Here is a 25992-nt window from a genome sequence, read left to right on the forward strand (position 1 = left end):
TTATTTGAAAGGCAGAGGCGGAATTAGAGGTCTTCCATCCGCTGGCTCACTCCCTAAATGGCTACAACAGCCGGAGCTGGGCTGATCCAAAGCCAGGAGCCAGGGCTTCTTCCTGGTCTCCCACACAGGTGCAGGGGCCCAAGGGCTTGGGCCATCTGTCACTCATGTGGGAGACCTAGATGGAGCTCCTGGCTCCTGGCTTCCGCCTGGCCCAGCCCTAGCCGTTGCGGCCATTTGGGGAGTGAACCAGCGGATGGAAGATGGCTCAGGTTCTCTGTGTCTCCCTCTCTCTGTGACTCTGCCTTTCAAATAAATGAATGAATCTTAAAATCAACAAAGGAAAACCTGGCCCTTGGGGCGGACGTGTAACCTGGCGACTGGGAGCCCGTACCCTATGTTGGGAAGCCCGGATTTAACATCCACCTCTGGCTCCTGACTCCAGCTTCCTGCCAGTGCAGACCCTGGGGGCTACGGTAATGGTTCAAGTAGCTGAGTTCCTACCACCTATGGGGGAGACCAGGATCAAGCTCCCAGCTCCTGGCTTCAGCCCCGGCGCAGGCCCAGTCGCTGTGAGCATTTGGAGAGTGAACCAGTCTGTCTGATTTGTCCAATTAAAAACAACAAACTTATCAAACCCTACTCTCATTCTATGGGGACCTGGTATCCCTGGGCTCTTAGGGAATAGGGGCTAGGCAGACAATAGGAAAGTCAGCACAGGCACGGCCTGAAGCCCAGACAACAGGGAGCCGGGAGCCAGGAGCCAGGGAGCCTGCGTGCTTTTTAGATCAGGCAGTTGGGAGGCTCCAAAGGAAAGGGCTTTCCAGGCAGAGGACAGGCGGCTGGCAGCTCTGCAGCCCCCGCCACCCTCGCGGCCCCGCCCTGAGTCTGGCTGCCTCCTTTGGCTCTCGCCTGGCCATGACTCTGCCACAGCAACCATCGCCCACACGGGATGTGCTTGGGCATTCAGGTGCCCTCTGCCCTGTCACCAGGGCCGTGTCGCCAGCTCAGAGCCCTTCAAGCACTCCCCAGTGCCACGGGACCAAGCCCACAAACCCTACTCATCCTTCTTCTTTTTTTTTTTTTCCCAAAGATTTATTTATTTCAGAGTTACGCAGAGAGAGAGAGAGAGAGAGAGAGAGAGAGAGAGGGAGGTCTTCCATCCACTGGTTTACTCCCCAACTGGCTGCAACAGCCAGAGCTGTGCTGATCCTAAACCAGGAGCCGGGAGCTTCTTCTAGGTCTCCTATGTGGGTGCAGGGGCCCAAGGACTTGGGCCATCTTCCACTGCTTTCCCAGGCCATAGCAGAGAGCTGGATCAGAAGTGAAGCAGCTGGGACTAGAACCAGCGCCCATATGGGACCCCGGCACTGAAGACCATGGCTTTACTGGCTATGCCACAGCCCCCCCCCCCCCCCCCCCCCCCCCCGTCCTCTGGTCTCTTCCCCTCAATCCTGCAGGCCTGGCCCTGGACATTTTTTTTTTAATGACACCTTGCTTCCTGTCACACAGTTTAAATTAAACATGGCCACAAATTCTTTGACCCTTCTCTGTTCAGAAGTGGAGTTTAATCCCCCTCTGCCTCCTGAGGCTGGGCCTGGGGACTCCCTTCTGACAAACAGAATGTGACAGAAAATGGTGCGTGACTTCCAAGATGAGGTCACCATGGACATGGTCCAGAGAGAGAGAGAAAGAGAGAGAGAGAGAGAGAGAGAGAGACTCAGGCTCCCGCCAACAAGGCACTGAGCTTCCCACCCACAGCGGTGAGGAAGGGGACATCTCCCACAGGACCACGAGGTCGCAAGCTTTGTTGTTTGAGGTCACTAAATTCTGGGGCCATTTTTGCAGCGTGATTAACAATAAGTCCACGCCAAGTGTATCAAGGGAGCTCTGTGCTGCCCCCGGGCCTTTGCACACCTGCTCATCCCACTGTCCGAGCTGCCTCTCCCAGGCAACCCTCCCAGCAAGCTCTTCCTCCTCTAGCCAGGCCTCCTCGATGGAACATCCCTTAACACCGCCCCCATCTCCCCCCGCCCTGCACGGCCCTCCGTGCTCCACACGGTCTCAGAGGCCGGTGAGGCTTCCGCTGTCTCGTGGACAGCACGGGGCAGGGCACCTGGAAGGCTTCTCAAAGGCCCTGTTCAAGTGGCCGGAGAGCCCCTGCTTATTAGAGCTGCATCCCAGCGGCAGGAGCAGCCGGCAGATCAGCATTTCCCCGATAAAATATTGAAACCCTGCAAAGCCTCCGCCGGTTTCCTGCAGATGGGGGCAGAGGCGGGGGTGGGGGGACGCGGAACCCACCTGGATCAGGGCGAGCACCTTGTCCTGCACGATGGTGGGAGGGTTGTTCTTGGGGGAGATGATCTTGACCAGGACACTGTCGATGAAGTCTCGGTTGGCCACGAGGACGTGGAAGCGGTGGCCACAGTTCTTCACGCACGTCTCCAGCACCTGAAGCGGGAGGGAGGGAGAGAGGGAGGGAGGGAGGGAGGGCCAGGGCTCGTCGCCTCAGGTAGCTGAGGGCCTTGCCTGCTCAGTCTCCAGGGCCACGCAGAGATGGCTGGCACATTCCCACACTCTCACTCCCTCCTCCCTCCAGGGCCCGGGTAGGCCCTGGCTGACAGAGGTCTCCCACCCCTTGCACAACGAGCAGATGATCAATCAATCGGTCATCCAGACATCAGTTTTGCATGAGAAAGAACCTGGTGTTTTAATGGGATCAAGCCCAGTCCCTGCAAAGGAGCATTTTTAACTCCTCCCTCTGGGCCTCTGGGGGCGAGGCTTCAGCCAATGGGGCGTGGGCTGTCTGTCCTGACAGGAGGCTCCTGGGACAGGACCCTTGCAGGGGAGGAAGCAAACACACATACATGCATGCACACACACATGAACGCATACATGCACACAACAGTCACATACATAAATGCATGCATGCACACGGATACACGTACAGGCACACACACAGGCACAAACACATGCACGTATACAGGCGTGCCCGCTGGTGACCAGATGCTGCCCCTTCCCAGGCCTGGCTCATACAACAGGGCTTTGCTTTAAGCAAGTCTGGCCAGAAAGATCGGCTCATCACTATGACAGTGACCGGACGTCAAGCCAGGCACAGAGAGAGATCCCTCGGTATCCTGCATGGCTTTGCCCCATTAGTGCTGCAGCCTTCTTGGGCGTCCTGTCCCTCGCCCTCCCTCCCAGTTGTCCTCACAGGAGCCACACCAGCTGGCCATCCGCAGAAGACAAAGTGCTGTGTGCTGGCTACTTGCTCCCTGCTTTGTGCTACCCCATTTCCGAGGTGAGGATGCTGAAGCTGAGGCCCCAGAGAACTTAACCCAGGGGGCCTGAGCACCACGGGCAGCCAGAACGGCTCCCTCCTCACCCTGCTGCTGCCCACGGAAGATCCCGGGGTTCTGTGTGGCTTGCCCAGTTAGACCCCCACGACTTAGCAACCTCAGGGCCTCTGAGCCACTGTAGGTTTTGCTCAGCCAACAAGGTGTTTCCTCTTTCTTGCTCTCTGCTGTGCCTGGTCCTGGGTGCCTACCAGGTGATCAGCATTTGCTCTTCAGGGACCTTGCAAGGCTAAAGAGGCAAATCCCAGTGCAGGCTGGTGGGCCACGGCAGGGCAGGAGATTCAGGGGGAGTAGGGCCCTTGGAAAGAGCCGCGGGCAGAGAAGACACTGGGAGAGCTATCCGGTGGCTCTGACTCTACCCTCAGGGCAGTGGGAGCAGGGCTGCTTGTCACCTTTAGGGAGCTGCTCCTGAGGTTTTCCAAGGGCCTGCGTCCCCACACCTGGCGCTGGGAATGCCCCTGGCAGAGATCCATACGCTGCAGGGCAGTCCAGAGCCTGGCCCAGCAGGAAGTGCAGGAAAGCCTCCTGGGCTGGCCAGGCCACCCGAGGTCACCCTGCTGAAGAAGCCTCTGGGCCGCGGGGCCTGGAACACACGGTGGCAATTTTCCAACATGCAGCCAGCCCAGAGAAACCCACGGGACAAGCGAAAGGAGCCCTCAAAGCAATCAGACGTAGGAGGGACTTCAAAAAGTTCACGGACAAAAGTTTGCTTTTGTGTACCAATATTTTGAAAAACATCCACTGTTGTTCTTTTTAAGGTTTATTTATTTGAAAGGCAGAGTTAGAGAGAGAGAGAGAGAGATCTTCCATTTGCTGGTTCACTGTCCCAAATGGCTGCAATGGCTGGGGCTGGCTCAGGCTGAAGCCAGGAGCCAGGAGCCTCCTCAGGGTCTCCTACATAGGTGGCAGGGGCCCAAGCACTTGATCATCTTCCGTTGCCTTCCCAGGCCATTAGTAGGGAACTGGATGGGAAGTAAAACAGCCGGGACTCAAACAGGTGCCCATATGGGATGCTGGCCCTCATCCATTTTTTTTTTTTCATAACACATTTTCCATGAATTCTTTGAAGATCCCTTGCTATGTTCTGAGGCCATACACGAAGGCCCAGGCTGAGCGTCCCGGGGATTCAAACTTGTATTCTGGGGCCGGCGCCGCGGCTCACTAGGCTAATCCTCCGCCTAGCAGCGCCGGCACACCGGGTTCTAGTCCCGGTCGGGGTGCCGGATTCTGTCCCGGTTGCCCCTCTTCCAGGCCAGCCCTCTGCTGTGGCCCGGGAGTGCAGTGGAGGATGGCCCAGGTGCTTGGGCCCTGCACCCCATGGGAGACCAGGAGAAGCACCTGGCTCCTGCCATCAGATCAGTGTGGTGTGCCGGCCGCAGCGCGCCGGCCACGGCGGCCATTGGAGGGTGAACCAACGGCAAAGGAAGACCTTTCTCTCTGTCTCTCTCTCTCACTGTCCACTCTGCCTGTCAAAAAAAAAAAAAAAAAAAAAAAAAAAAAAAAAAAAAAAACCAAACTTGTATTCTGGGTAACTATTAGCAATGGTGGCACAGATGGAAAGTTAGGGGAAGGTCACACAAAGCCATGAAGCAGGAGAACTGACAGCCACAACAAAATTGGGAAGTAAAAGCAGACACGGGGCCATGCACAGTGCACTGGCCTGGCCTGGTATAGGATCAACAGCTCTACCCGTCCCACCAGCTGATGGCCTCACTGCATTTACAGCCAGGACCTGATGATGCCTTGTTGTAGGAAGGCAGGTGCACGCAGGAAGACTTCCAGCCAGCATGGGCAGCGTGGAGTCAGGCGTGGGAAGGGAGAGGTTTTAGATACAGGGCCATGGCTTGACACACGGGAGCTCATTCTCTGAGTTATTGAAAACAACTCATTTTGGGGCTGGCGCTATGGTGTAGCAGGTTAAGCCTCTGCCTGCAGTGCCGGCACCCCATACGGGTGCCAGTTCGAGTCCCGGCTGCTCCACTTCCAATCCAGCTCTCTGTTAATCCCTGAAAAAGCAGGGGAAGATGGCCCAAGTGCTTGGGCCCCTGCACACATGTGGGAGACGGGGAAGAAGCTCCTGGCTCCTGGCTTCAGAGAAGCCCAGTTCCAGCTGTTGCGGCCATTTGGGGAGTGAACCAGCAGGTGGAAGTCCTCGCTCTCTTTCTCTCTCTGTCTCTAATGCTGCCTCTCAAATAAATAAATAAATAAATCTTAAAAAAAAACATTCTGGGACTCACTCTGGGTTTAGTGAGTGCTATGGCTCAAGTTCTGAGAACAAAACAAAAGCTTTCAACTCCCTGGTTCTCCAATGTTCTTTCCTCCTTTATTATCCAAATTCCAATCTCCTGGCAGAGAGAAGTCACCTAATAAAGTTCTGAGAGGTATTTTTCAGAGGGAAAAAAAAAAAAATCCAACAACCTCTGGGCTTTAGAGGGAACTGTTCGTTCCGGGGCTGTTTGGGATCAATAACCCACTATTTCAGACCCACAGAGATCCACGTGCTGACCTGCCACCGTTTCTATTCCAAGAGCTCACGTGGCCCAGATTCCACTGCCTCTGAGCCACGGCCGGCTTTCAAGATACAAACAACACCTGAAGTCTCCATTTCGTTCCCTGACAGCTTAAGGATAGGGGCGCGGGCCGGCCTGCTCCTCTGTGCTATTGCTAACTTCTTCAAGGACCTCTGTAGCAAAGTTTCCACCCCAGGTTTTAATAACAATCCACTGCTCAGTACCTCTCTAGCTGTGAGGCCTGGGCAAGTCTCTGGACCGCCACCCACTCCCCGCCCCCCACTGCTGAGCCTCAGTTTCCCTTAAGGAACCCTGTTTTGGAAGGCAGGGGTCTGCAGTACATCTGACTGGTTCAGCACAGTTCCAGGGGGCACAAGGAAGGCGTGGTTGGTGACATTTTTATAAAGGGGGTGGCCACCCAGAGAGGCAGCTGAGCCGTCTCAGAGCAGGCTGGCGGCAGGTTGGGGGCACTCCCTCCCAGCCTTTGGCCCCTCTGCTCTGGGCACCTGTACCCAGTGGTGCTGTCCAAACCTCATTTTCTGGTGCCACACACTCTCCGTTTCAGAGAGGGGCAGGAAAACCCCGGGGCCCTACCGGAAGGCTCAGCTCATCTCCAGTGGCACCGGCACCAAGCCTTTCCCAGGCTGTGCCCAGTGGCAGAAGGGCAAGGCCAGGAGCACAGTGCCCCCCCAGAGAGCAGCACTCACTGTCAATGCCAGCATCACTTCTCTGTAGTTCCGGTTCCCGTTGAGCCGCTTCTTCAGGGCCCGGATGGCGTCCCTCGGCCTGCAGATAAGGGCAGACGCAGTAAGACCCTTGCAGCACCCCCACCCACCCAGCAGGCTTCACTCCCACGCGCGTGAGCCAGGATACACACAAGGTTATCCGCAGCAGCGTGGAAGTGCACAGACAAGGCCACAGGTCCAGGGAATGAAATCAGGGCTCATTCATGCCATGGAACACTGTGCACCTGCAGAGAGGAATCCGGGAGGTCCCTACGGACCTCTGTGGGTCAAGTTCAGAGACAGGTGCAGAAAGTCCTTTGCACAGGGTGCCTGAGGCTGAGGCGTGCTGGTTTTGTTACAAAAGGACAGCACACACAGGGAGGCTGTCCCAGAGGAGGGGAACTGGGGTAGGGTGGGGGTGGGGCGACCTTTTTCTCTGAATTTTCTTTTTGCAGGCCTTTTGAATAGTGCATGAAGTGCAAGTATTATTTGTTTGTAACAGTAACTAACTCACTGGGGTAGGGGATACACCCGGGAGAGTTTTCAGAGAGATACCAGGAGACAGGCAAAGGATGACAAAGGTCCAGGGCCTCAGGCCTGGAGGTTCAAGTCCTCTAAATTCCATGGAGTTCCTTTCCCAGAAGCCCAGGGGATTATGTGTTGTACATAAGAGATCCCATGTGCATCTCCACAGGGAATCTTTTTTTTTTTTTTTAAGATTTATTTGGGGGGGGAAGAGGGAGAGGGAGAGAGAGAAAAAGAGAGAGAGAGAGAGAGAGAGAGAGAGATCTTCCACTAGCTGGTTCACTCCCCCAAGTGCCTGCAATAGCTAAGGCTGGACCAGATCAAAGTCAGGAGCCAGGAATTCCATCTGGGTTTCCCCCAGTGCGGGTGGCAGGGGCCCCAGCACACAGACCATCCTCTGCTGCCTTCCCAGGCGCCACCAGCAGGAAGCTGGATTGGAAGCAGAGTAGCCAGGCACTCTGATAGGGTATGCAGATGTCCCTAACCATGGCTTAACCTGCTGTGCCATGACACTGGCCCTCCCAGATGGAATCTCATGGAATTACAGGCAGCTCCCGGTTGACCAACAGACCTTGTTCGCAAACGGATGGGGCAGCTTGGACTGGATTCCTCCTTAAACGAGTATTAGGCCCAAGAACAGGGCCCCAGCCAGCCCTCTGAGCATCTCTGCTGAAGGTAATCTTATGTCTATCATGCTACTTAACGTAGGATTCGAGAAAGCTGGGGGCCAGGGGCCAAAGCCCCTGCTGCTGGATGGTCCAACACCCTGTGTCTCAGGGCACCCCAGGCTCTCACACAAGGGGCTGTTAACCCAAGGGCCTGAGGTCTGCAACCTCCTATCCGTACAGTTCTAAGACATTCATGCTCTGGCTACCTAATGAAATCCCTCCCAGTGCTTGAGAGAAGACAAGGGGAGGGTGGAACTCTGCTGAGCAGCCCAAGCAAGAGAGAGAGAGAGAGAGAGAGAGAGAGAGAGACACGCACAGCGGCAAGGCTTCTGGAAGATACTGCTGAAGCCCCCTCCCCCACTGTTTCCCACTCCCCACCTGGAGCCCTGCAAGAATTCCTGGCTCCTGGGTCAGGGGCTCTGCAGGGGAGCGGCCCCCCAGGCGAGCAGGTTTGCAACAGGCACTGTGGGACTTCTGTGGGACTTCAGGGAGCTGGCTTGAGGCATGTGCTGGACGTGGCCACCCACGCCACCGCTCCCCCCCCCCCCCCGCCGTGACCCACGGTTGCCACCCCTCTCCCCTGCGGAACGTCCACGGAGGCATAAACACGGGGCTGCGACCCCTCAGGCAGGAAGCGCCCCCTGAGAGAGTGTGGGTGAGCACAAGAGCGAGGATTCCTCTCCCCTCCCCCTGCCCTCGCCCCCCGTCCCCCCCCCCCATCTCCCGGGAGAAGCTTCAGAGAACAGGATCAAAGTCGTGTCGGAGGAACTGCCGAGTTTCAAGGGGCTGTGCAGATTAGACAGCGTGGAATCAGAAACCGAGAGGAGAGGAGGGAGAGTAGCTCAGCCAGTGCGGGAGAAATGATGGGGCGGGGTGGGGGTGGGGGGTGAGGCGCCAGACACAGAGACTTTCAGCAGAGAGGTCAGGCCCCCGAGGGCAGTCCCCAAGGCCTCAGGGTTCCTCCCTGGACCATCTGAGACTCAAGAGACCACCCCCCCCACTTCTTTCCAGCCCCACTGAATTCCCTGCTTGCTCTGCAGAGTGGGGCTCCTTTCCCCTCGCAACCCCAGGGGGACCAGGCTGCCCCCTCCCGGGCCACCCCGAGCCCCCCGGCTGGCACCTTGCTCTGTGCTGCCTCTCCCAGTGCCTCCTCTGTGCCCGTCAGCTTAGCTGCTGGAGCACAAAGATTCAGTGAGCCGGGAAAGGGCAGAGACGGCCGTGGAAATGACCTACGACCCAGATCTGCCAGGGGTGTGATTTCAGGCCCACATCCACATGTGTGCGCCCCCGTTAGGCAGGTCTGAGCTGGGACGCAGGGTCTACAACGTTCCCAAGTGGGATTATTCACCCAGGCGCTCCAGGTTAGTAAGTAGAGGTTAGGACAGACACAGGGGATCTTGGGTGTCAGTACTGGTCAGACAGGGGGTGCTCTCACCCCTGGACATAGGGTAAGCGCAGAGACAGGCTTGCAGGCTGTTCACCCACCTGCACCCCCCAGCCTCCATAAATACGCGAAGGCCAGGCAGAGCTCCAGGGGCAGCAGCCAGGGCAGTCTGGGCCCACATCTGGCACAAGTCCTTCCTGCTGTGCTGTGGGGCCTTTAGCCTGTGATCAAAGCACTCTGGGTTTCAGCTTTAACGTTCAGGAGTGGGGCAGGTGATTGGCTGAGCGGCTAAGAAGCTGGTGAAGATGCCCAAGTCCTGGGCCAGCGCCGCGGCTCACTAGGCTAATCCTCCGCCTTGCGGCGCCGGCACACCAGGTTCTAGTCCCGGTTGGGGCGCCAGATTCTGTCCCGGTTGCCCCCCTTCCAGGCCAGCTCTCTGCTGTAGCCAGGGAGTGCAGTGGAGGATGGCCCAAGTGCTTGGGCCCTGCACCCCATGGGAGACCAGGAGAAGTACCTGGCTCCTGGCTTCGGATCAGCGCGGTGTGCTGGCCGCAGTGTGCCGGCCATTGGAGGGTGAACCAACGGCAAAGGAAGACCTTTCTCTCTCTCTCTCTCTCTCACTGTCCACTCTGCCTGTCAAAGAAAGAAAGATGCCCACGTCCCATATTGGACTACTTGGGTTTGAGTTCAACTCTAACTTTCTGACAATGCAGACCTGGGGGTGACTGAATTCCTGCCACCCACGTCAGAGAACTTCTCTCCCTTTACCTCTCTACCTCATAATAATCATCAGGCACAGGTGCGTGGCTTGGCGGTTCGGACGCCAGGCTGGGATACTCACGCCCCCTACCCTGGAGGGTCTGGCTGGGCTGGAACTCCAGCTCTGGCTCCAGATGCCAGCAGATCCTGGGAGGAAGTGCTGATGGCTCACTGTCGCCCACATGGGAGAGCTGGGATTGGGTCCTGCCACATAGCTTTGGCCTCCTGCCACCCCAGGGCCACTGAGAGAATTTGGAGAATGAACCACCAGATGATGAACGCTCTCTCAACTTAATAAATAAATAAATAAGATTAGATCAAAGAAACGAGGCTGCCTCTTCCCTCCAGGGCTGCTGGGGGCTGCCTGGGGCCTGGACCGGGGCAGGTGCTCCGGGAATGATCCACAGGGAAAGGCAGTGAACCCGAGAGATCATTCCCAAGGTGGCTCGCAACACAAACCAGAGTCGCTGTGGCGTAGCAGATAAAGCCGCCGCCTGCAGTGCCAGCATCCCATATGGGCGCCGGTTCGAGTCCCGGCTGCTCCACTTCCCATCCAGCTCTCTGCTATGGCCTGGGAAAGCAGCAGCAGATGGCCCAAGTCCTTGGGCCCCTGCACCCATGTGGGAGACCTGGAAGAGGCTCCTGGCTCCTGGCTTTGGATCAGTGGAGCTCTGGCTGTTGCGGCCATCTGGGGAGTGAACCTTCACATCCATGGCACAGAGGTGGGGACACATAGCCAGTGGCTTGTACTCCTTGAGTCCTTGTCTGATCCCTAGCACAAATGGTAACCACTTTCTGAACAGGAAAACCACAATACAGGGAGATGAAGTAACTTACCCTGGAGCCCAGGGCAGGTGACTAGGGACCTAGGATGCCAGCCCAGATGGATGGGTCCAAGGGACACACCCCTCACCCCACTACAGCTGTGTCCTAGGCTCATGTCGCACGCTGCCCTCCAACCTGGGGCAGTCCACCTTCCTCCCTTGTCACCTTGCGGATGCGCTGGTATCCAACAAGACTCCACTCCACTATCACCTCCTCCAAGAAGCCTCTGGCTGCCGCCAGCCGGCTGTTACCGGGCGGGCTGCTCTCTGTAGCTACGGGGGGCCTCTCCACGGCGCCTGCGGCTGGCTCTCTCGGCACGGCCCAGGCTGAGCTATGACTGTGTCATTTACAGGCCTGTGTTCCTCATCAGACTGAGTGCCTCAGCACCTTCCCCGCCTGATCCGCTTACTGAACCAGTTTTTATCCACAGCCAATTATGGATGGACCGTGTGAGGTGCTAGGGCTAAAAAGGTGGCTGAGGCATGGAGTCCTGCCCTGGTGTAGCTCATTCTACTGGGGCGTGGTGGGACAGACAGACTCCAACATCCGTGCAGATGTATCAGCCTGCAGTGCTGGCATCCCACATGGGCGCCAGTTCGAGTCCTGGCTACTCCACTTCCCATCCAGCTCTCTGCTGTGGCCTGGGAAAGCAGAAGATGGCCCCAGTCCTTGGGCTCCTGCACCCGTATGGGAGACCCGGAAGAAGCTCCTGGCTTCAAATTGGTGTTGCGGCAGGATTTTTGCATTTAAAAAAAAAAAAAAAAGCAGCAGAAGCTAAGGGTGCAGGCAGCTCCTCTGGCATGAGGAAGGTCCTGGGGCCATGGGTTTCCTTGGCCCAGAGCCTTCTGGGTATTTGTGCATTTCCCCAGAAGATCAGAAAGGGGGCAGAAAGAGACGTGGGCCGGTAGGGGGAGGTGTGGAAGTCAGAGAGCCACACACCTGGACTGCCCGCCCGCCCAGGAATTCAGCCCAGAGACACACTGGCTCTTTTCAAGTCACCCTCAGCGGCTGGACGCTTCTCCTTGCTGTCAGCCTGGGGGCCCAGCCCAAAGCCTGTTCTTCCTCTGAGCCTGTAGGGGGCGCTTGAGGGTGGGCTGGCCCATTAACCTTGGCGTCCTGGAGCCGTTATACCCCCCACCACCCCCGCTGATCCCCAGGGGCCGCGAGGAAGAAAACATCCCAGGAGGATGGTGGGCAGTCCGAGCCGAGTGACTGCACCAGCAGCCACCTGTGAGTGGCCGCGTGCCTGGGCCCTGAGCGGACCACCTCCACTGGCAGGCAAAGTGTGTCACCTTTAACTGGAACCCTCCCCCACCAGCTCACAGACAGCACAGGTCCCTGTGCACTCCTGATGCTGCTGTCTGCCCTGTGAGCTTAGCTGGCGGCTCCGTCCCCGGCCCGCTCCACCTAGGAAGTGGTGGCTCCAGCCTGTGGCTGTGCAGCCCTTTCTGCTCACTTCCCACACCAGCAAGCCCCCAACTGGCTTCTCCCTCCCAGAGGCACCCAGAATGGAATCGGAATCCCCTCGGTCAAGGCCACCACCCCTGCCCCCCACCAGGATGAGGACGTTAAGCTCCTGCCTGGTCTTTCTCACTTCTGCACGGGGCCTGCCTCCAGCCAGGCCATTCTGAATGCAGCATCGGACAGCATGGTCTCTTTGAGACAAGGGCCGGGCCATGCCCAGGCTTCACCGGAAGTCAGAGCCAGAGTCGCTTTGGTGCTGACACGGCCTGTGCTTCTGGGTGCCCCCTGGGGACTCTCCTCTCCCATCTGTTCTCCTCACCACCCTGGAGGCAGTTCACAGAGCGTGATGACAGCAAAGTGCCCGTGGGGTGGGCAGAGGGGCTAACCACAGGACAAACAGAGCGAAGGGGAGGCTACAGCCTGCAACCTGGGAGATCCAGCAGTGTGGGAACGTGAGACGCAACCCTACAGGCTGAGTCTACACAGCTGGAAACGCTCAGCGGCCTGTGCCATGTGTGCCCCCTCATTCCCTGCCTTATCTGACCATGCCCTGGCCCTCCCTCAAGAGGCCCTGTCACCCAGCAAACCAGGGCAGAGACAGCCCCACGGCTGCCAAGGTGCGGCAGGGGACAGGCAGGAGGGGCAGAGAGAGACGCCACCAGGGACAGGGGACCAGGCAGTTCCTTCCCCACTTGGGATTAAAAGTGGTCACCACTGCTCCACCTTGAGCACTGTCATCAGGGAAGCTGGGAGAAGGATGGATGGGGAAACGACACGCAATTAGTTAACAGTGGGTCAGGCACCGTGGAGCAGCAGGGCAAGCTGTATCTCCAAAGGGCGCTTGGGGTTGAGTCCCGCCTCCGTTTCCCATCCAGCTTCCTGCTAATACGCACCCCGAGAGATGAACACGCACTGTGGGAGGCAGCGGATGATGGTTCAAGTGCTTGGCCCACCCCTCTCCCCGCTGCCACTTATATGGGAGACCAGATGGAATTCCAGGCTCCTGGCTTTGGCCTGGCTTAGCCCTGGCTGTTGCAGGCATTTGGGGAGCAAACCAAATGGAAGACCCCCCCCCCCACCTCCCCTATACCCATCTCTATATTGCTCAGGAAGTAAACTTAAAAAAAAAAAAAAGTCAGCTTATTTAATGCCAAAGGTAACAGTCTGGAAAAAAAAAAAAAAAAGTCAAACTCCTACCCTTGGGCCCTGATAGGCTCTGAGAGACGCCAAGGGCTTGAGAGAGACCCCTGGCCCGAGGCACACGTACCCTTCCTCGGTCTCATTGATGATGTCACAGATCTCCATGTTCAGTGTCCAGTCCTCGCTCTGCAAGGAGCCGTCTGTCGCCTTTTCTGTGGAATCAGAAAGAGAGATGGGTTTACATTCTCCTCGAAGAAAGGGGTGGTGCTGGCAGGAAAAGGGGAGAGACCAGACTCCCCCATTCTCTTCCCAAGCAAGATGGGCAGAGCCAACGGGGCTGCTTTCATGAGGGAACACACACTGGGGACAGATCTGGCCGAGGACTGGCGTCCCATATGGGCGCTGGTTCGGGTTCCAGCTGTTCCACTTCTGATCCAGCTCTCTGCTGTGGTCTGGGAAAGCAGTAGAAGATGGCCCAAGTCCTTGGCTTCTGCACCTGCGTGGGAGACCTGGAAGAAGCTCCTGGCTCCTGGCTTTGGATTGACTCAGCTCTGGCTGTTGCGAACACCTGGGGAGTGAACCAGTGGATGGAAGACCTTTTTCTCTGTCTCTCCCTCTCACTGCCTGTAACTCTACCTCTCAAATAAATAAATAAAATCTTAAAAAAAAAAAAAAAAGAAAAAGGGGAGGGGAGAAAGGACCATTATTTAGTAAACCATGGTAGGTGTGGTATCAGGTGCTATGGGCGCACTGTTTCACACCACGCACAAAACAACCTGCTGCCAACTCAGTAGAGGAAAGGACAACTTTTTCTTTTTTTTTTTTCCCCAAAGATTTAGTTTTATTTATTTGAAAGGCAGAGTTACACAGGCAGGATAGGGTGGGGTGGGTAGATCTTCCATCCTCTGGTTCATTCCCTAAATGGCTGCAACAAATCAGGGCTGGGCCAGACTGAAGCCAGGAGCCAGGAGCTTCTTCTGGGTCTCCTATGTGGGTGCAGGGGCCCAAGCAGTTGGGCCATTTTCTACTGCTTTCCCAGGTGCATTAGCAGGGAGCTGGATCGGAAGTAGAGCAGCCAGGACTTGAACCGGCACCCACACGGGATGCCAGTGTCACATGTGGTGGCTTTACCCACTACACCACAATGCCGGCCCCTGGACAATCTTATTTTTTTAAAAAGATTTATTTTATTTATTTGAAAGAGTTACAGAGAGAGGTAGAGACAGAGAGAGAGGTCTTCTATCTGCTGGTTCACTCCCCAGATGGCCCCAGCAGCCAGAGCTGTGCTGATCCGAAGCCAGGAGCTTCTTCCGGGTCTCCCATGCGGGTGCAGGAGCCCAAGGAATTAGGCCATCCTCCACAGCTATCCCAGGCCATAACAGAGAGCTGGTTCAGAAGAGGAGCAGCCGGGACTAGAACCGGTGCTCAGAAGGGATGCCAGCGCTTCAGGCCAGGGCATTAACCCACTGCACCACGCCAGCCCCCCATCTGGAGAATCTTTTCAACAAACGGTGCTGGGAAAACTGCCTTTCCACATGCAAAAAAAAAAAAAAAAAAAAAAAAAAGAGTGAACCTTTCTCTTGCACCACATTCACAAATGAATCCCAAGATGTAAACCTAAGAGCGACAGCTGCAGAATTCTTAGAAAACACAGCGGGAAAGGTTCACAGTGTTGGATTTAACAGTGATTTCCTGGTTCGAACACCAAAGGCATAGGCGACAAAAGGAAAAAAACTAGGGAACTTAAACTATTTCAACATGAAAACCTCCTGTGCATCAAAGGACACAATGGACAGAGTGAAAGGCAACCCACGGAATGGGAGACAATATTTGCACCTCAAGCATGCGACACAAGGCAGATCTCCAGAACACAGAGAGAACATCTATGATCCCTGACAACAGAACTACCCAGGTTAGAAATGGGGATGGGCAGGTATTTGGCCTAGCGGTTCAGACAGCCCCAACCCACACCAGAGTACCCGATTCCAATCCCATCCCTGGCTCCTGACCCCATCTTCCTGCCAACGCAGACCCTGAGGGGCAGCCGTGAAGGCTCAAGTAATTGAGTCCCTGCCACCCACTTGGTGGACTGAATACCCGGCTCCCAGTCAACCCCAGGCAGGGGTACTGTGGGATTCAGGGAGTGAACCAGCAGATGGGAATTTGCTCACTTGTGCCTGTGTGCACTCTCTCTCAAATAAATAAGTAACTTAAAAATAAATATGTAAAATTTAGAAAAGGTCTTGAACAGCCAGTTTCCCAAAGAAGGTATGTTAGTAGCCAAGAAATACACGGAAAGGTATTTAACACCACTAAGCATTAGGGAAATGCAGATCAAAACCACAGTGAGGTGGCATATGCTATCAATTAGGATGGTTATCACCATAAATAGGTAGATGGATGGATGGATGGATGGATGGATGGATAGGTAGGTAGCAGGTGTTACTGAGAATGTGGAAGAATTGAAACCCCTGTGCACGGCAGGTGGGAAAGTACACAGTGCAGCCACCCTGATGGGCCCTCAAAACCAGATACCTATGGAACTGTTTCCACTCGCCAAGATATGGGATCAACCTAAGCGCCCACAGTGGGAGGAAGAGAGAAAGAAATGGTGGCATAAACACTCGAGGGAATATTACTCAGCCATGAAAAAGAGTGATATCTTGACATCTGCCGCAGGTGAGTGGACTTGGAGGTCGTTATGTTAAGTGGTATAGGCTGGACACAGGGAGACAAATAACACACTTATGCTCAAAGTATAAATTCTTTAAAAAAAAAAAAAGTCTATCCGAGCTTTGATAGTGATTACCACAGGGTGGGAATGGGGGTGGGGGTGGGGGAGAGGAGGTTGGAAAAGGTGGGAAGTAATAGATTCTCCTGTTCTCAGCACAGTGGGGCACCTGGTTCACAACAATGTATCAGATACTGCAGGAAGAACTGGAAGGGAGGGCTGGGTAAGCCCAAACACAGAGAAGGGGATGCAAATGCTAATTCTGGATTGGATACATGTATGGGATATATGTATGCTATGCTGTGTTGAAATGTTGCACGGTACCCCATAAAAATGTGCAAGTATTACATTTAGTCCCAAGTTAAAAAGACACATTAAGCATAAAACTACAGTATGACCCAGCCTTTCCACTTCTGAATATACATCAAAAGAATTGGCGGGGACCAGTGCTGTGGCGTAGCAGGTAAAGCCGTCACCTGCAGTGCCAGCATCCCATATGGGCGCCGGTTCTAGTCCCGGCTGCTCCTCTTCCGACCCAGCTCTCTGATATGGTCTGAGAAAGCAGTGGAAGATGGCCCAAGTCCTTGGACCCCTGCACCCACATGGGAGACCTGGAAGAAGCTCCTGGCTCCTGGCTTCGGATCAACTCAGCTCCAGCTGCTGTGGCCATCTGGGGAGTGAATCAGCGGATGAAAGACCTCTCTGTCTGTCTGTCTCTCTCTCTCTTCCTCCCTCCCTCCCTCCCTCTGCCTCTCTGTAACTCTGCTTTTCAACTAAATAAAAATAAATCTTTAAAAAAATGAATTGTAAGCAGGGTCTCATAAAGGTACTTGCACACTCATGTTCACAGTAGCAGCGTCACTCACAATAGCCAAAAAGTGGGAACAACCCAAGTGTCCGCCCACAGCGGAATGGAGAAACAAAGTATGCTACAGGCCTGCAACGGCAGCTCACTGGTCTCAAAACAGGAGGGGATCTGACACCTGCTTCAATGTGGCTGAACCCGAGGACACCGTGCTGAGTGACGTAAGCAATCACAAAAGGACAAAGGGTGGGGCCGGCGCTGTGGCACAGCAGGTTAAACTGCCAGCATCGTACATGGATGGGTTTGAGACCCGGCTGCTCCACTCCCAATCTAGATCCCTGCTAATAAGCCTGGAAAAGCAGTGGAAGATGGCTGCAAGCGTCTGGGCCCCTGCACCCACGTAGGAGTTCCAGATGAAGTTCCTGGATCCTGGCTTCATCCTGACACAGCCCCTGCCATTTTGGCCATTTAGGGAGTGAATCAGTGGATGAAGATTCTCCTCCCTCTCACGCTGTAACTCTGCCTTTCAAATAAATAAAAAGCAAATATTAAACACACACAAGGGCTGACATTGTCGTATAGTGGGTAAAGCCACCACCTGCTTTACTAGTATCCCATGTGGGCACTGGTCCGAGTCCTGGCTGCTCCACTTCCAATCCAGCTCCCTGCTAATGTGCCTGGGAAAGCAGTAGAAGATGACCTAAGTGCTTGGGTGCCTGCACCCTCGTGGGAGATCTGGAAGAAGCTCCTGGCTCCTAGCTTTGGATCAGCCCAGCTCTGGCCATTGCAGCCATTTGGGAAGTGAACCAGCTGATGGAAGATTCTCTCTCTCTCTCTCTCTCTGTGTGTGTGTGTGTGTGTGTATAACTCTGTCTTTCAAGTTAATAAATAATCTTAAAAAAAAATTCAGGGGCCAGAATTTTGGCACAGCGGGTAAAGCCACCACCTGCAATGCCAGCATCCCACAAGGGTGCCAGTTCGAGTCCTGGCTGCTCCACTTTGGTTCCAGCTCCTTGCTTATGGCCTGGGAAAAGCAGCAGAAAATGGCCCAGGTGTTTGGGCCCTTTCCACCCATGTGGGAGACCCAGATGAAACTCCTGGCTCCTGGCTTCGGCCAGGCCCAGCGCTGGCTGTTGTGGCCATCTGGGGGAGTGATTGAGCAGATGGAAGATCTTTCTCTCTCATCTTGCCCTCTCTCTCCATAAATCTGTCTTTCAATTAAATAAATAAATAAATCTTTGAAAAAGTTCCACCCTCACCTGGCTTGGAGACCATGTTGTTAAAAAAAAAAAAAAAAAAAAGAAGACGACGACGACGAAGAGAAAAACTAAAAGGACAAAGTATGATTCCACTCATATGAGACACTCAGGAGAATCGGATTTGGAGAGAGGAAGTACCAGAGCAGCTGTCAGACGTGGGGAGCCAGTGTTTAATGGGCAGAGCCGCAGCCGGGGAAGATGGAAGTCCCGTGGAACTGGATGGTGATGACGGTTCCCTCACAGAGCGAATGTACTTAACCACTGAGCTGCACACTTAAAATGGCTACGATGGTAAATTTTACGTTATCTATATTCTACTACAAAAATTTTAAAAAATCATCGAAAGGAAAAGAAAAAAGTATTCATGAGCCGATGGCCTGCTGGGCTGGAGGGAACGGGGAGACGTAGCTCGCTTGCCAGGGCATGCCGACAGTCCAGAGAAACGGAGGGAACGGCAGGCCCAGGACTGGGACCAGTGTCACCTGAGTCCCTGCCCTTTGGGCTGTGACCTCCAGGCCACGTCTCCCTTGGCTTCCGCTTATGTCGGAGAGGTGATCTTGTCAGCATTCCCAGCCTGGCTGTCCATGAGCACCGCTCGGGGAGCTTGGGCACACAACACCACCTGAGCCTCAGCCCCACAGGTTCTGATTTGAATGGCACAGCATGGGACCAAGCATTAAGATTCTTTTTTTCTTTCTTTCTTTTTTTTTTTTTTTTTTTGACAGGCAGAGTGGACAGTGAGAGAGAGAGACAGAGAGAAAGGTCTTCCTTTGCCATTGGTTCACCCTCCAATGGCCACCGCGGCCGGCGCACCGCGCTGATCTGAAGCCAGGAGCCAGGTGCTTTTCCTGCTCTCCCATGGGGTACAGGGCCCAAGCACCTGGGCCATCCTCCACTGCACTCCCTGGCCACAGCAGAGAGCTGGACTGGAAGGGGGGCAACCGGGACAGAATCCGGCGCCCCAACCGGGACTAGAACCCGGTGTGCCGGCGCCGCAAGGTGGAGGATTAGCCTAGTGAGCCGCGGTGCCGGCCCCAAGCATTAAGATTCTTTTAAATGTTTCCTGGGTGATTCCTCTATGCAGCAAGTTTGGGGATCCTGCTCTGTCTCATGCCCTGCCCCTGTACTCTCTCTAGCTGGGGAGAGAGATATAGGGACATGGGTGCTTCCTCTGGGCGGTCACAGACTCTGGCCTGTCTCTGTGTGCTCCCATCTCCTTTTTAAAAAGATTTACTTATTTATTTGAGAGGCAGAGTTACAGAGAGAGGGAAAGACAGGGAGAGAGAGGTCTTCCATCTGCTGGTTCACTCCCCAAATGGCTGTAATGGCTGGAGCTGGGCCAATCCAAAGCCAGGAACCAGGAGCTTCTTCTGGGTCTGCCACACGGGTGCAGGGGGATAAGGCACTTGGGCCATCTTCCACAGCTTTCCCAGGTCATAGCAGAGAGCTGGATCAGAAAAGGGGTAGCCAGGACAGGAAGCGGTGCCCATATGGAATGCCGGCACTGCAGGTGGAGGCTTAACCTACTACACCACAGCACTGGCCCTGGGTGCCCTCCTTGAAGAGCCCGCTGTCTGGCACGCTGTCTGTTGGTTCCCTCTGCAGCCTCTTGGCACCAGGGCACAGGTGTGCAAGCGCTCAGAGTGCTGTGGCTGTCCTCTGTCTCAGGCCAAGCTGGACTATCCCAGGACCGACTGCCTGTCTGCCTCTTCCCATAATCCCCTCTGAAGGCAGGGACTTAACAGCTCCCTCTCCTTAGCTCTAAGGATTGTGCATGGTACACTCCAGGCTTCTGTCAATCTCAAGGAAACGGCTCTGGGACCACGTGGTTGTACTTAAAGTCACAGACAAGGGCAGGCATTTGGAGCAGCCATTAAAACGCCACTTGGGACCCCTGCATCCCACATCGGAGCACTTGGGTCTGAGTCCTGGCCTTGCTTCTGCTTCCAGCTTCCCGCCTAAAGGGCACCTGTGGAGACAGCAGATGGAGGCTCACGTACTTGGGTCCCTGCCACCCACACATGGGAGACCCACACTGAGTTCCAGGCTCCTGGCTAGGGCCTGGTCCAGCTCCACCTGTTGCAGGTAACTATTTGGGGAGCACACCAGCCTATGGAAGATCTCTGTGTGTGCCTTTCAAGCAAGATGAAAATAAATACAGGCAAGGGAAAAAGAAAACAAAGTTGCAGAAGGAGAAACACAGCCCTGAGAGAGGGCGTGAGTTGATTCTCTGGGCTCTCCAGAGACAGGGCAGGGTCCTGAAGCAGTTGGCAATAATGGCTCCCTGTAGGTGGCTGGCGTCGGTTTCGCCCTCTGCCTGGCTCATAGAAGCCTATGGCCCTCACTGGTCACCCCTTGAATGCTGCTCCTTCCTCCCGGCCCCCTTCACCACCGGAGAGGTGGATAATTCGGCTGTTTTCTCCTCATCCTCATCAAACAGAAGAGGCTGAATGTGCAAGGCTAAAACCAGGCTTCTTTTCCTTCTGGTGCTGGGCTGCTCCTAAAGTCACACCTTTTAACTTCAAAGAGCAGGAAGCAGCAGCCAGGAAGCCAAGCCACTGGACTGTGAGGCCCCTCCCAGCAGGGCTGCCCTAGGTTTCTGACTGCTGGGGAGGGGCGGGTGGGAGGCGCAGCCATGTCCAGGAGAGAACTGTCGCTGCTGTCAGGGTCAAGGTTCCAGGGCATCCTGGCCCTTGTCTATACCAGGTGGGAGGCAGCCTTTCTGAAAGACCACAATGCCATGGCAACAGCATCCAGAGGACAAGCCACTCTTGAGCTGGGGTTTAACGGGAGCTGAATCCGATCACCCCCAGCCCTCCACAGCCCTGTCCTATCCAGCCTTTGGCCAAGAGCATCACCACAGAGGCTGGCACTCTGCAACCAGGGGCAGTGGATCCTTGACCCTACCCCATCCCCAGCTCTGGGCCGCGCCAGGTTTTATTTTTGCATTTATGCGACCAAAGACACGGGGAGGGGGAGGGGAGCACTGAACTCTGGCCTGACAGGTCTTTCCTCTGGCCTGGGGACGGGACGGGACGGAGACTGGCGCCCGTACTGAGTGGCCTTAGTGTTCCCTTTTGCTGGGGATTCTTTTATAGGAGGAGGAGAGAGAGAGCTGATTTACCCTCCTTTGTCAGCCTCCCTGGCGGAGCCAGACCCTTGTGGCCGTGTTTGTGCAGCGTTCCCAGCACAGCGGGGGTGGGGGTGGGAGGGTGGGGAGAGAAAGAAGTGTTCTTTCAGGGTTGGCTTTTCATAATCCAAACGAGTGTATATCTTTTAGCTCGGAAACTCGGAATCGCAGTAATTGAATAGCACACGCTGACCCTGCGGACAAGTTATCATGCCTCGGAACCCCTCCCCGGTTTTTATTAGAGGGAAGCAGAGGGTGAATATAAGGTTAATGGATTCTGCCGCTGAACCGATCTTGGAAATGAGGTTTCATTGATTTAATATTTCCTCTATTAAGCCTCCCAAGACTGTGTCCCTCATGGCCCTGCCCAAGTGTAATCTTGGTCTGCCACAGCCGGACTTGTGTGAAGGGGATGACAAGGTACATGGTGGGGCCCCACCCCCAGGCCACCTCCCACGCAGGGACACCTGGCCTGTCCCCTGGATGGCTGGGACGGGGCCACACAGCCAGAGCTGCTTCCCGTAGGAAGGGCCTCCCGCCAGGAAGCTACTGGCCCCAGACAAGACCCACACTGTGCCTGAACTTGACCTGGGAGTGAGTCACCTCTTCCCAGCACTGACACCTTAGAGGGGAAGGGAGTGGGACAAGTCCTGGTCTATCTGGCTCTTAACCCTCGCTGACCCAAAAGTGCTTTTGCGTCTCTCCCTCGCCCTCTCCACGGCCTCCTTGCTTGCCAGGCTGGTGCCATCGGAGGGCTTTTTGGTTACGATCTCCCCAAACCTTGGAGCAGGCTAGGTTTAGTCCAGTGGTTAAGACATGAAGATACCCACGTTCCACATCAGGGTGCCTGGCCTCGATCCAGCTTTCTGCTGCTGACTCAGACGACGCGGAGGCAGCAGCCATGTCTCAAATGCCTCCTATGTGGGAGACCTGGATTGAGCTCCTGGGTTTGGCCCCAGCCCGGGGGGACTGGCGCTGTGGCGTAGTTGGCTAAGCCTCTGACTGTGGCCCCTGCATCCCTATGGGCGTTGGTTTGCATCCTGGTTTTTTTCTTCTGATCCAGCTCTCTGCTGTGGCCTGGGAAAGCAGTGGAAGATGACCCAAGTGCTTGGGCCCCTGCACCTGCGTGGGAGACCTCTAAGAAGCTCCTGGCTCCAGCTGTTGAGGCCATTTGGGGAGTGAATCAGCGGATGGAAGATCTCTTTATTTTTCTCTCTTTCACTCTCTGTAATACTGCCTCTCAAATAAATAATTTAAAAAAAAAGATCTACCCGAGTGTTAGGATCTTTCCTAGAGCCCTGCTCAGTGCTGAGTGTTATGGCATAGTGGGTAAAGCCGCCCACCCTCAATGCCGGCACCCCATACAGGTGTGCAGGGGGCTCCACTTCCGACCCAGCTCCCTGCTGATGGTCTGGGAAAGCAGCGGAGGATGACCCAACTACTTGGGCCCCTGCCACCCACATGGGAGACCAGGTAGAAGCTCCTGGCCCTGGCTATTGCAGCCATCTTGGGAGTGAACCAGGGATGCAGGATCTCTCTCTCTCTCTTTCTCCCACCTCCCAGTCCTCACCACTGTCTCTCCCTCTCTTCTAGCTCTGACTTTCAAATAAATAAGTCTTTTTTTTTTTTTAAATGCAAACTAGAGGCAGTTGCACAAACGTGGGGGTAATATCTATATTCTTGGAGGATGTTGTCACTCCTTGTAAGAATAGCTTGTTTGGGTGTGTGAGTTCTAGTACATCATGCAAAAAGCAAGTGCAGCCAGTGAAACCCAGACATTTCCAGCTTTCGCAGAGGACATCTAGATTAGTATTTGAGGATCTGTGGAAGAGTGGGTTGTATTAAGTCTTGGCGGAAGTGATGGTGACGGTGCCCCTCTCCTGTACCGACAGGATGGGGCAGTCCTGGAATTCACCTAAGACATGAGATTCAGATCCACACTCAGGCTCTGCTGGCAGGTGCAGCAATATTATGCAAATGTCCACGTTTCAGAGAGCGATAAGCCTGAGATCAATTTTTTTTTAGATTTGTTTATTTATTTGAAAGGTGGAGTTACAGAGAGGCAGAGAGAGAGGGGGAGAGATGGAAAGAGAGAGAGTTTTCTATCTGATAGTTCACTCCCCAGATGGCCACAACAGCCAGAGCTGGGTCGATAGGGAGCCAGGAGCTTCTTCTGGGTGCACCACACGGGTGCAGAGTGCAAGCACTTGGGCCATCTTCTACTGCTTTCCCAGGACACAGCAGAGAGCTGGATCAGAAGTGGAGCAGCCGGGACTCGAACCAGCACCCATACGAGATGCTGGCACTGCAGGTGGCGACCCTACCTGCTACGCCACAGCACTGCCCTCTCCCCCATGCTCATTTTTTAATTGGGTAGTTTTTTGTTGTTGAATTGTCGAAGTTGTTTATATACATTCTGGATAGTAATCCCTTGTCACATATATAATTTAACAATTTGTTTTATATTTACTTGAAAGGCAGACAGACAGGGAGAGACAGAGATAGGTCGACAGATCTTCCATCCGCTGGTTTACTCCCCGATGCCTGCAACAGCCAGAAGCCGGGAGCCTGGAACCCTATCCAGGTCTCCCATGTGAGCAGCAGACACCAAAGTACTTGAGTCCTCACTGCTGCCTCCCAGGGCATGCGTTAGCGGGAAGCTGGATTGGAAGCAGAGCCAGGACCCAACCTCAGGGGCTCCACCATGGGGTATGGGTGTGCCACGCAGTGACTTGACACCTGCCCTCAACTTCACAGTTCAATGCAGTGGGCAGTCTCTCCACTCTCTTGATGATGTCCTTTCAGGCACATACTTTTTTTTATGGGAATTCTTTTTTTTTTTTTCTTATTTGACAGGCAGAGTTAGACAGTGAGTGAGTGAGTGAGTGAGAGAGAGAGAGAAAGTTTTCTTTCCGTTGGTTCACCCCCCCAAATGGCCATTACAGCCGGAGCTACGCCAATCCGAAGCCAGGAGCCAGGTGCTTCTCCTGGTCTCCCATGCAGATGCAGGAGCCCAAGGACTTGGGCCATCTTCCACTGCCTTCCCGGACCACAGCAGAGAGCTGGACTGGAAGAGGAGCAACCAGGACTAGAACCTGGTGCCCAAATGGGATGCTGGTGCCACAGGTGGAGGATTAACCAAGTGAGCCATGGCACCAGCCCCACACATATGTTTTTAATTCCAATGAAGTCCTATGTATCTATTCATTTTCTTTTGCTGTCTATGCTTTTGGTGTCATATTCGAGACATCATTGCTAAATCCGATGCCATGAAGATTTTTCCCTGCTTTCTTCCAAAATTTTTTTTTAAAGATTTATTTTCTTTATTTGAAAGGTAGAGTTACAGAGAAGGGCAGAGAGAGAGAGAGAGAAAGAAAGAGGGAGGGAGGGAGGGAGGGGAGGAAGTCTTCCTCCATTGGTTCACTCCCCAGATGGCTGCAACAGCTGGAGCTGTGCTGATTGAAAGCCAGGGGCCAGGAGCTTCTTCCAGGTCTCCCACGTGGGTGCAGGGGCCCAAGGACTTGGCCCCTCTTCCACTGCTGTCCCAGGCCACAGCAGAGAGCTGGATCGGAAGTGGAGCAGCCGGGTCTTGAAACGGCACCCAGATGGGACGCTGGCACTGCAGGCAGCGGCTCTACCTGTTACGCCACAGCACCAGCCCCTTCTTCAAATACATTATATATATATATATATATTTTTTTTTGCTCATTTTTTTAGGTCTTTGATCCATCTGGAGTTAATTTAAAAAAAAAAGTATTTGAAAGGCAGAGAGAGAGAGAGAGCTCCCATCCAAAAATCATTCCTATGCAGTTTAACTCTCCAAATGCCCACGAAGGCTGGGCCGGGAGCCAGAAACTCAATCCAGGTCTCCCATGTGGGAAGCAGGAACCCAAACACTTCAGTTATCACTGCTGCCTCCTGGGGTCCACAGCACAGGAAGCCGGGGTGAGGAGCCAGAGCCAGGAGTCCAGCTCATGCACTCTGATAAGGGACCTGGGCATCCCAACCAAGGTCTTAACAGCAAGGCCAGATGCCCAGTCCTGGAGCTGATTTTTGTATATGGTGTAAGATAAGGGTGGAACGTCATACTTCTGCATGTTGATAGCATTTTCCCAGCTCCATCTGTCCCCACTAAATAGGCTTGGCACCTTTATTGAAAATCAATTAATAAATGTGGGGTTTATTTTATTCCACTGGCTATGCTAGTGTCACTTTTTTTTTTTTTTTAAGATTTAATATTTACTTAAAAGGCAGAGTTTCAGAGAGGGAGGGAGAGAAGGAGAGAGGAAGGGAGGGAGGAAGGGAGGGAGAGAGAGAGAGAGACAAAGTTCCCCATCTGCTGTTTCATTCCCCAAATGGCCACAACAGCTGGAGCTGAGCTGATCCAAAGCCAGGAGTCAGGAGCTTCTTCAAGGTCTGCCACATGGGTGCAGGGGCCCAAGGACTTGGGCCATCTTCTATTGTCTTCCCAGGCCACAGCAGAGCTGGATTGGAAGTGGAGCAGCCGGGACTCGAACCAGTGCCCACACTGGCCACCAGCACTGCAGGCGGCAGCTTTACCCACTAGGCCACAGCGCCGGCCCCCATACTGCTTTAGTAGCCTCAGTTTTATAGTAAGTTCTGAAACCAGGAAAGTGAACCCTGCAGCTCTGCTTTTTTCTAAGCTTTTTTTCTGCCTTTTTTTAGCTGACTGCGTAGGTTCCCCTAAGATCTC

General features: G+C 54.5%; 1 protein-coding gene across 4 annotated transcripts in view; it reads right to left on the bottom strand.

Moving 5' to 3' along the window:
• Positions 1-25992, bottom strand: part of TOM1L2 (target of myb1 like 2 membrane trafficking protein) — a 122860-nt gene that overhangs the window by 34897 nt on the left and 61971 nt on the right. For all 4 annotated transcript variants that reach the window (XM_070061568.2, XM_070061570.2, XM_070061569.2 and 1 more), the window contains exons 2-4: positions 13481-13565; positions 6571-6649; positions 2299-2448 (exon numbers count right to left, since the gene is read on the bottom strand). In XM_070061568.2, the coding sequence (XP_069917669.2) occupies positions 2299-2448; positions 6571-6649; positions 13481-13565 (314 nt within the window). The remainder of the gene's footprint in view (positions 1-2298; positions 2449-6570; positions 6650-13480; positions 13566-25992) is intronic.

Source organism: Oryctolagus cuniculus, chromosome 17 (assembly GCF_051225735.1).
Source record: "Oryctolagus cuniculus isolate XC-2025 breed Fujian yellow rabbit chromosome 17, ASM5122573v1, whole genome shotgun sequence".
In the NCBI taxonomy this organism is placed as follows: domain Eukaryota; kingdom Metazoa; phylum Chordata; class Mammalia; order Lagomorpha; family Leporidae; genus Oryctolagus; species Oryctolagus cuniculus.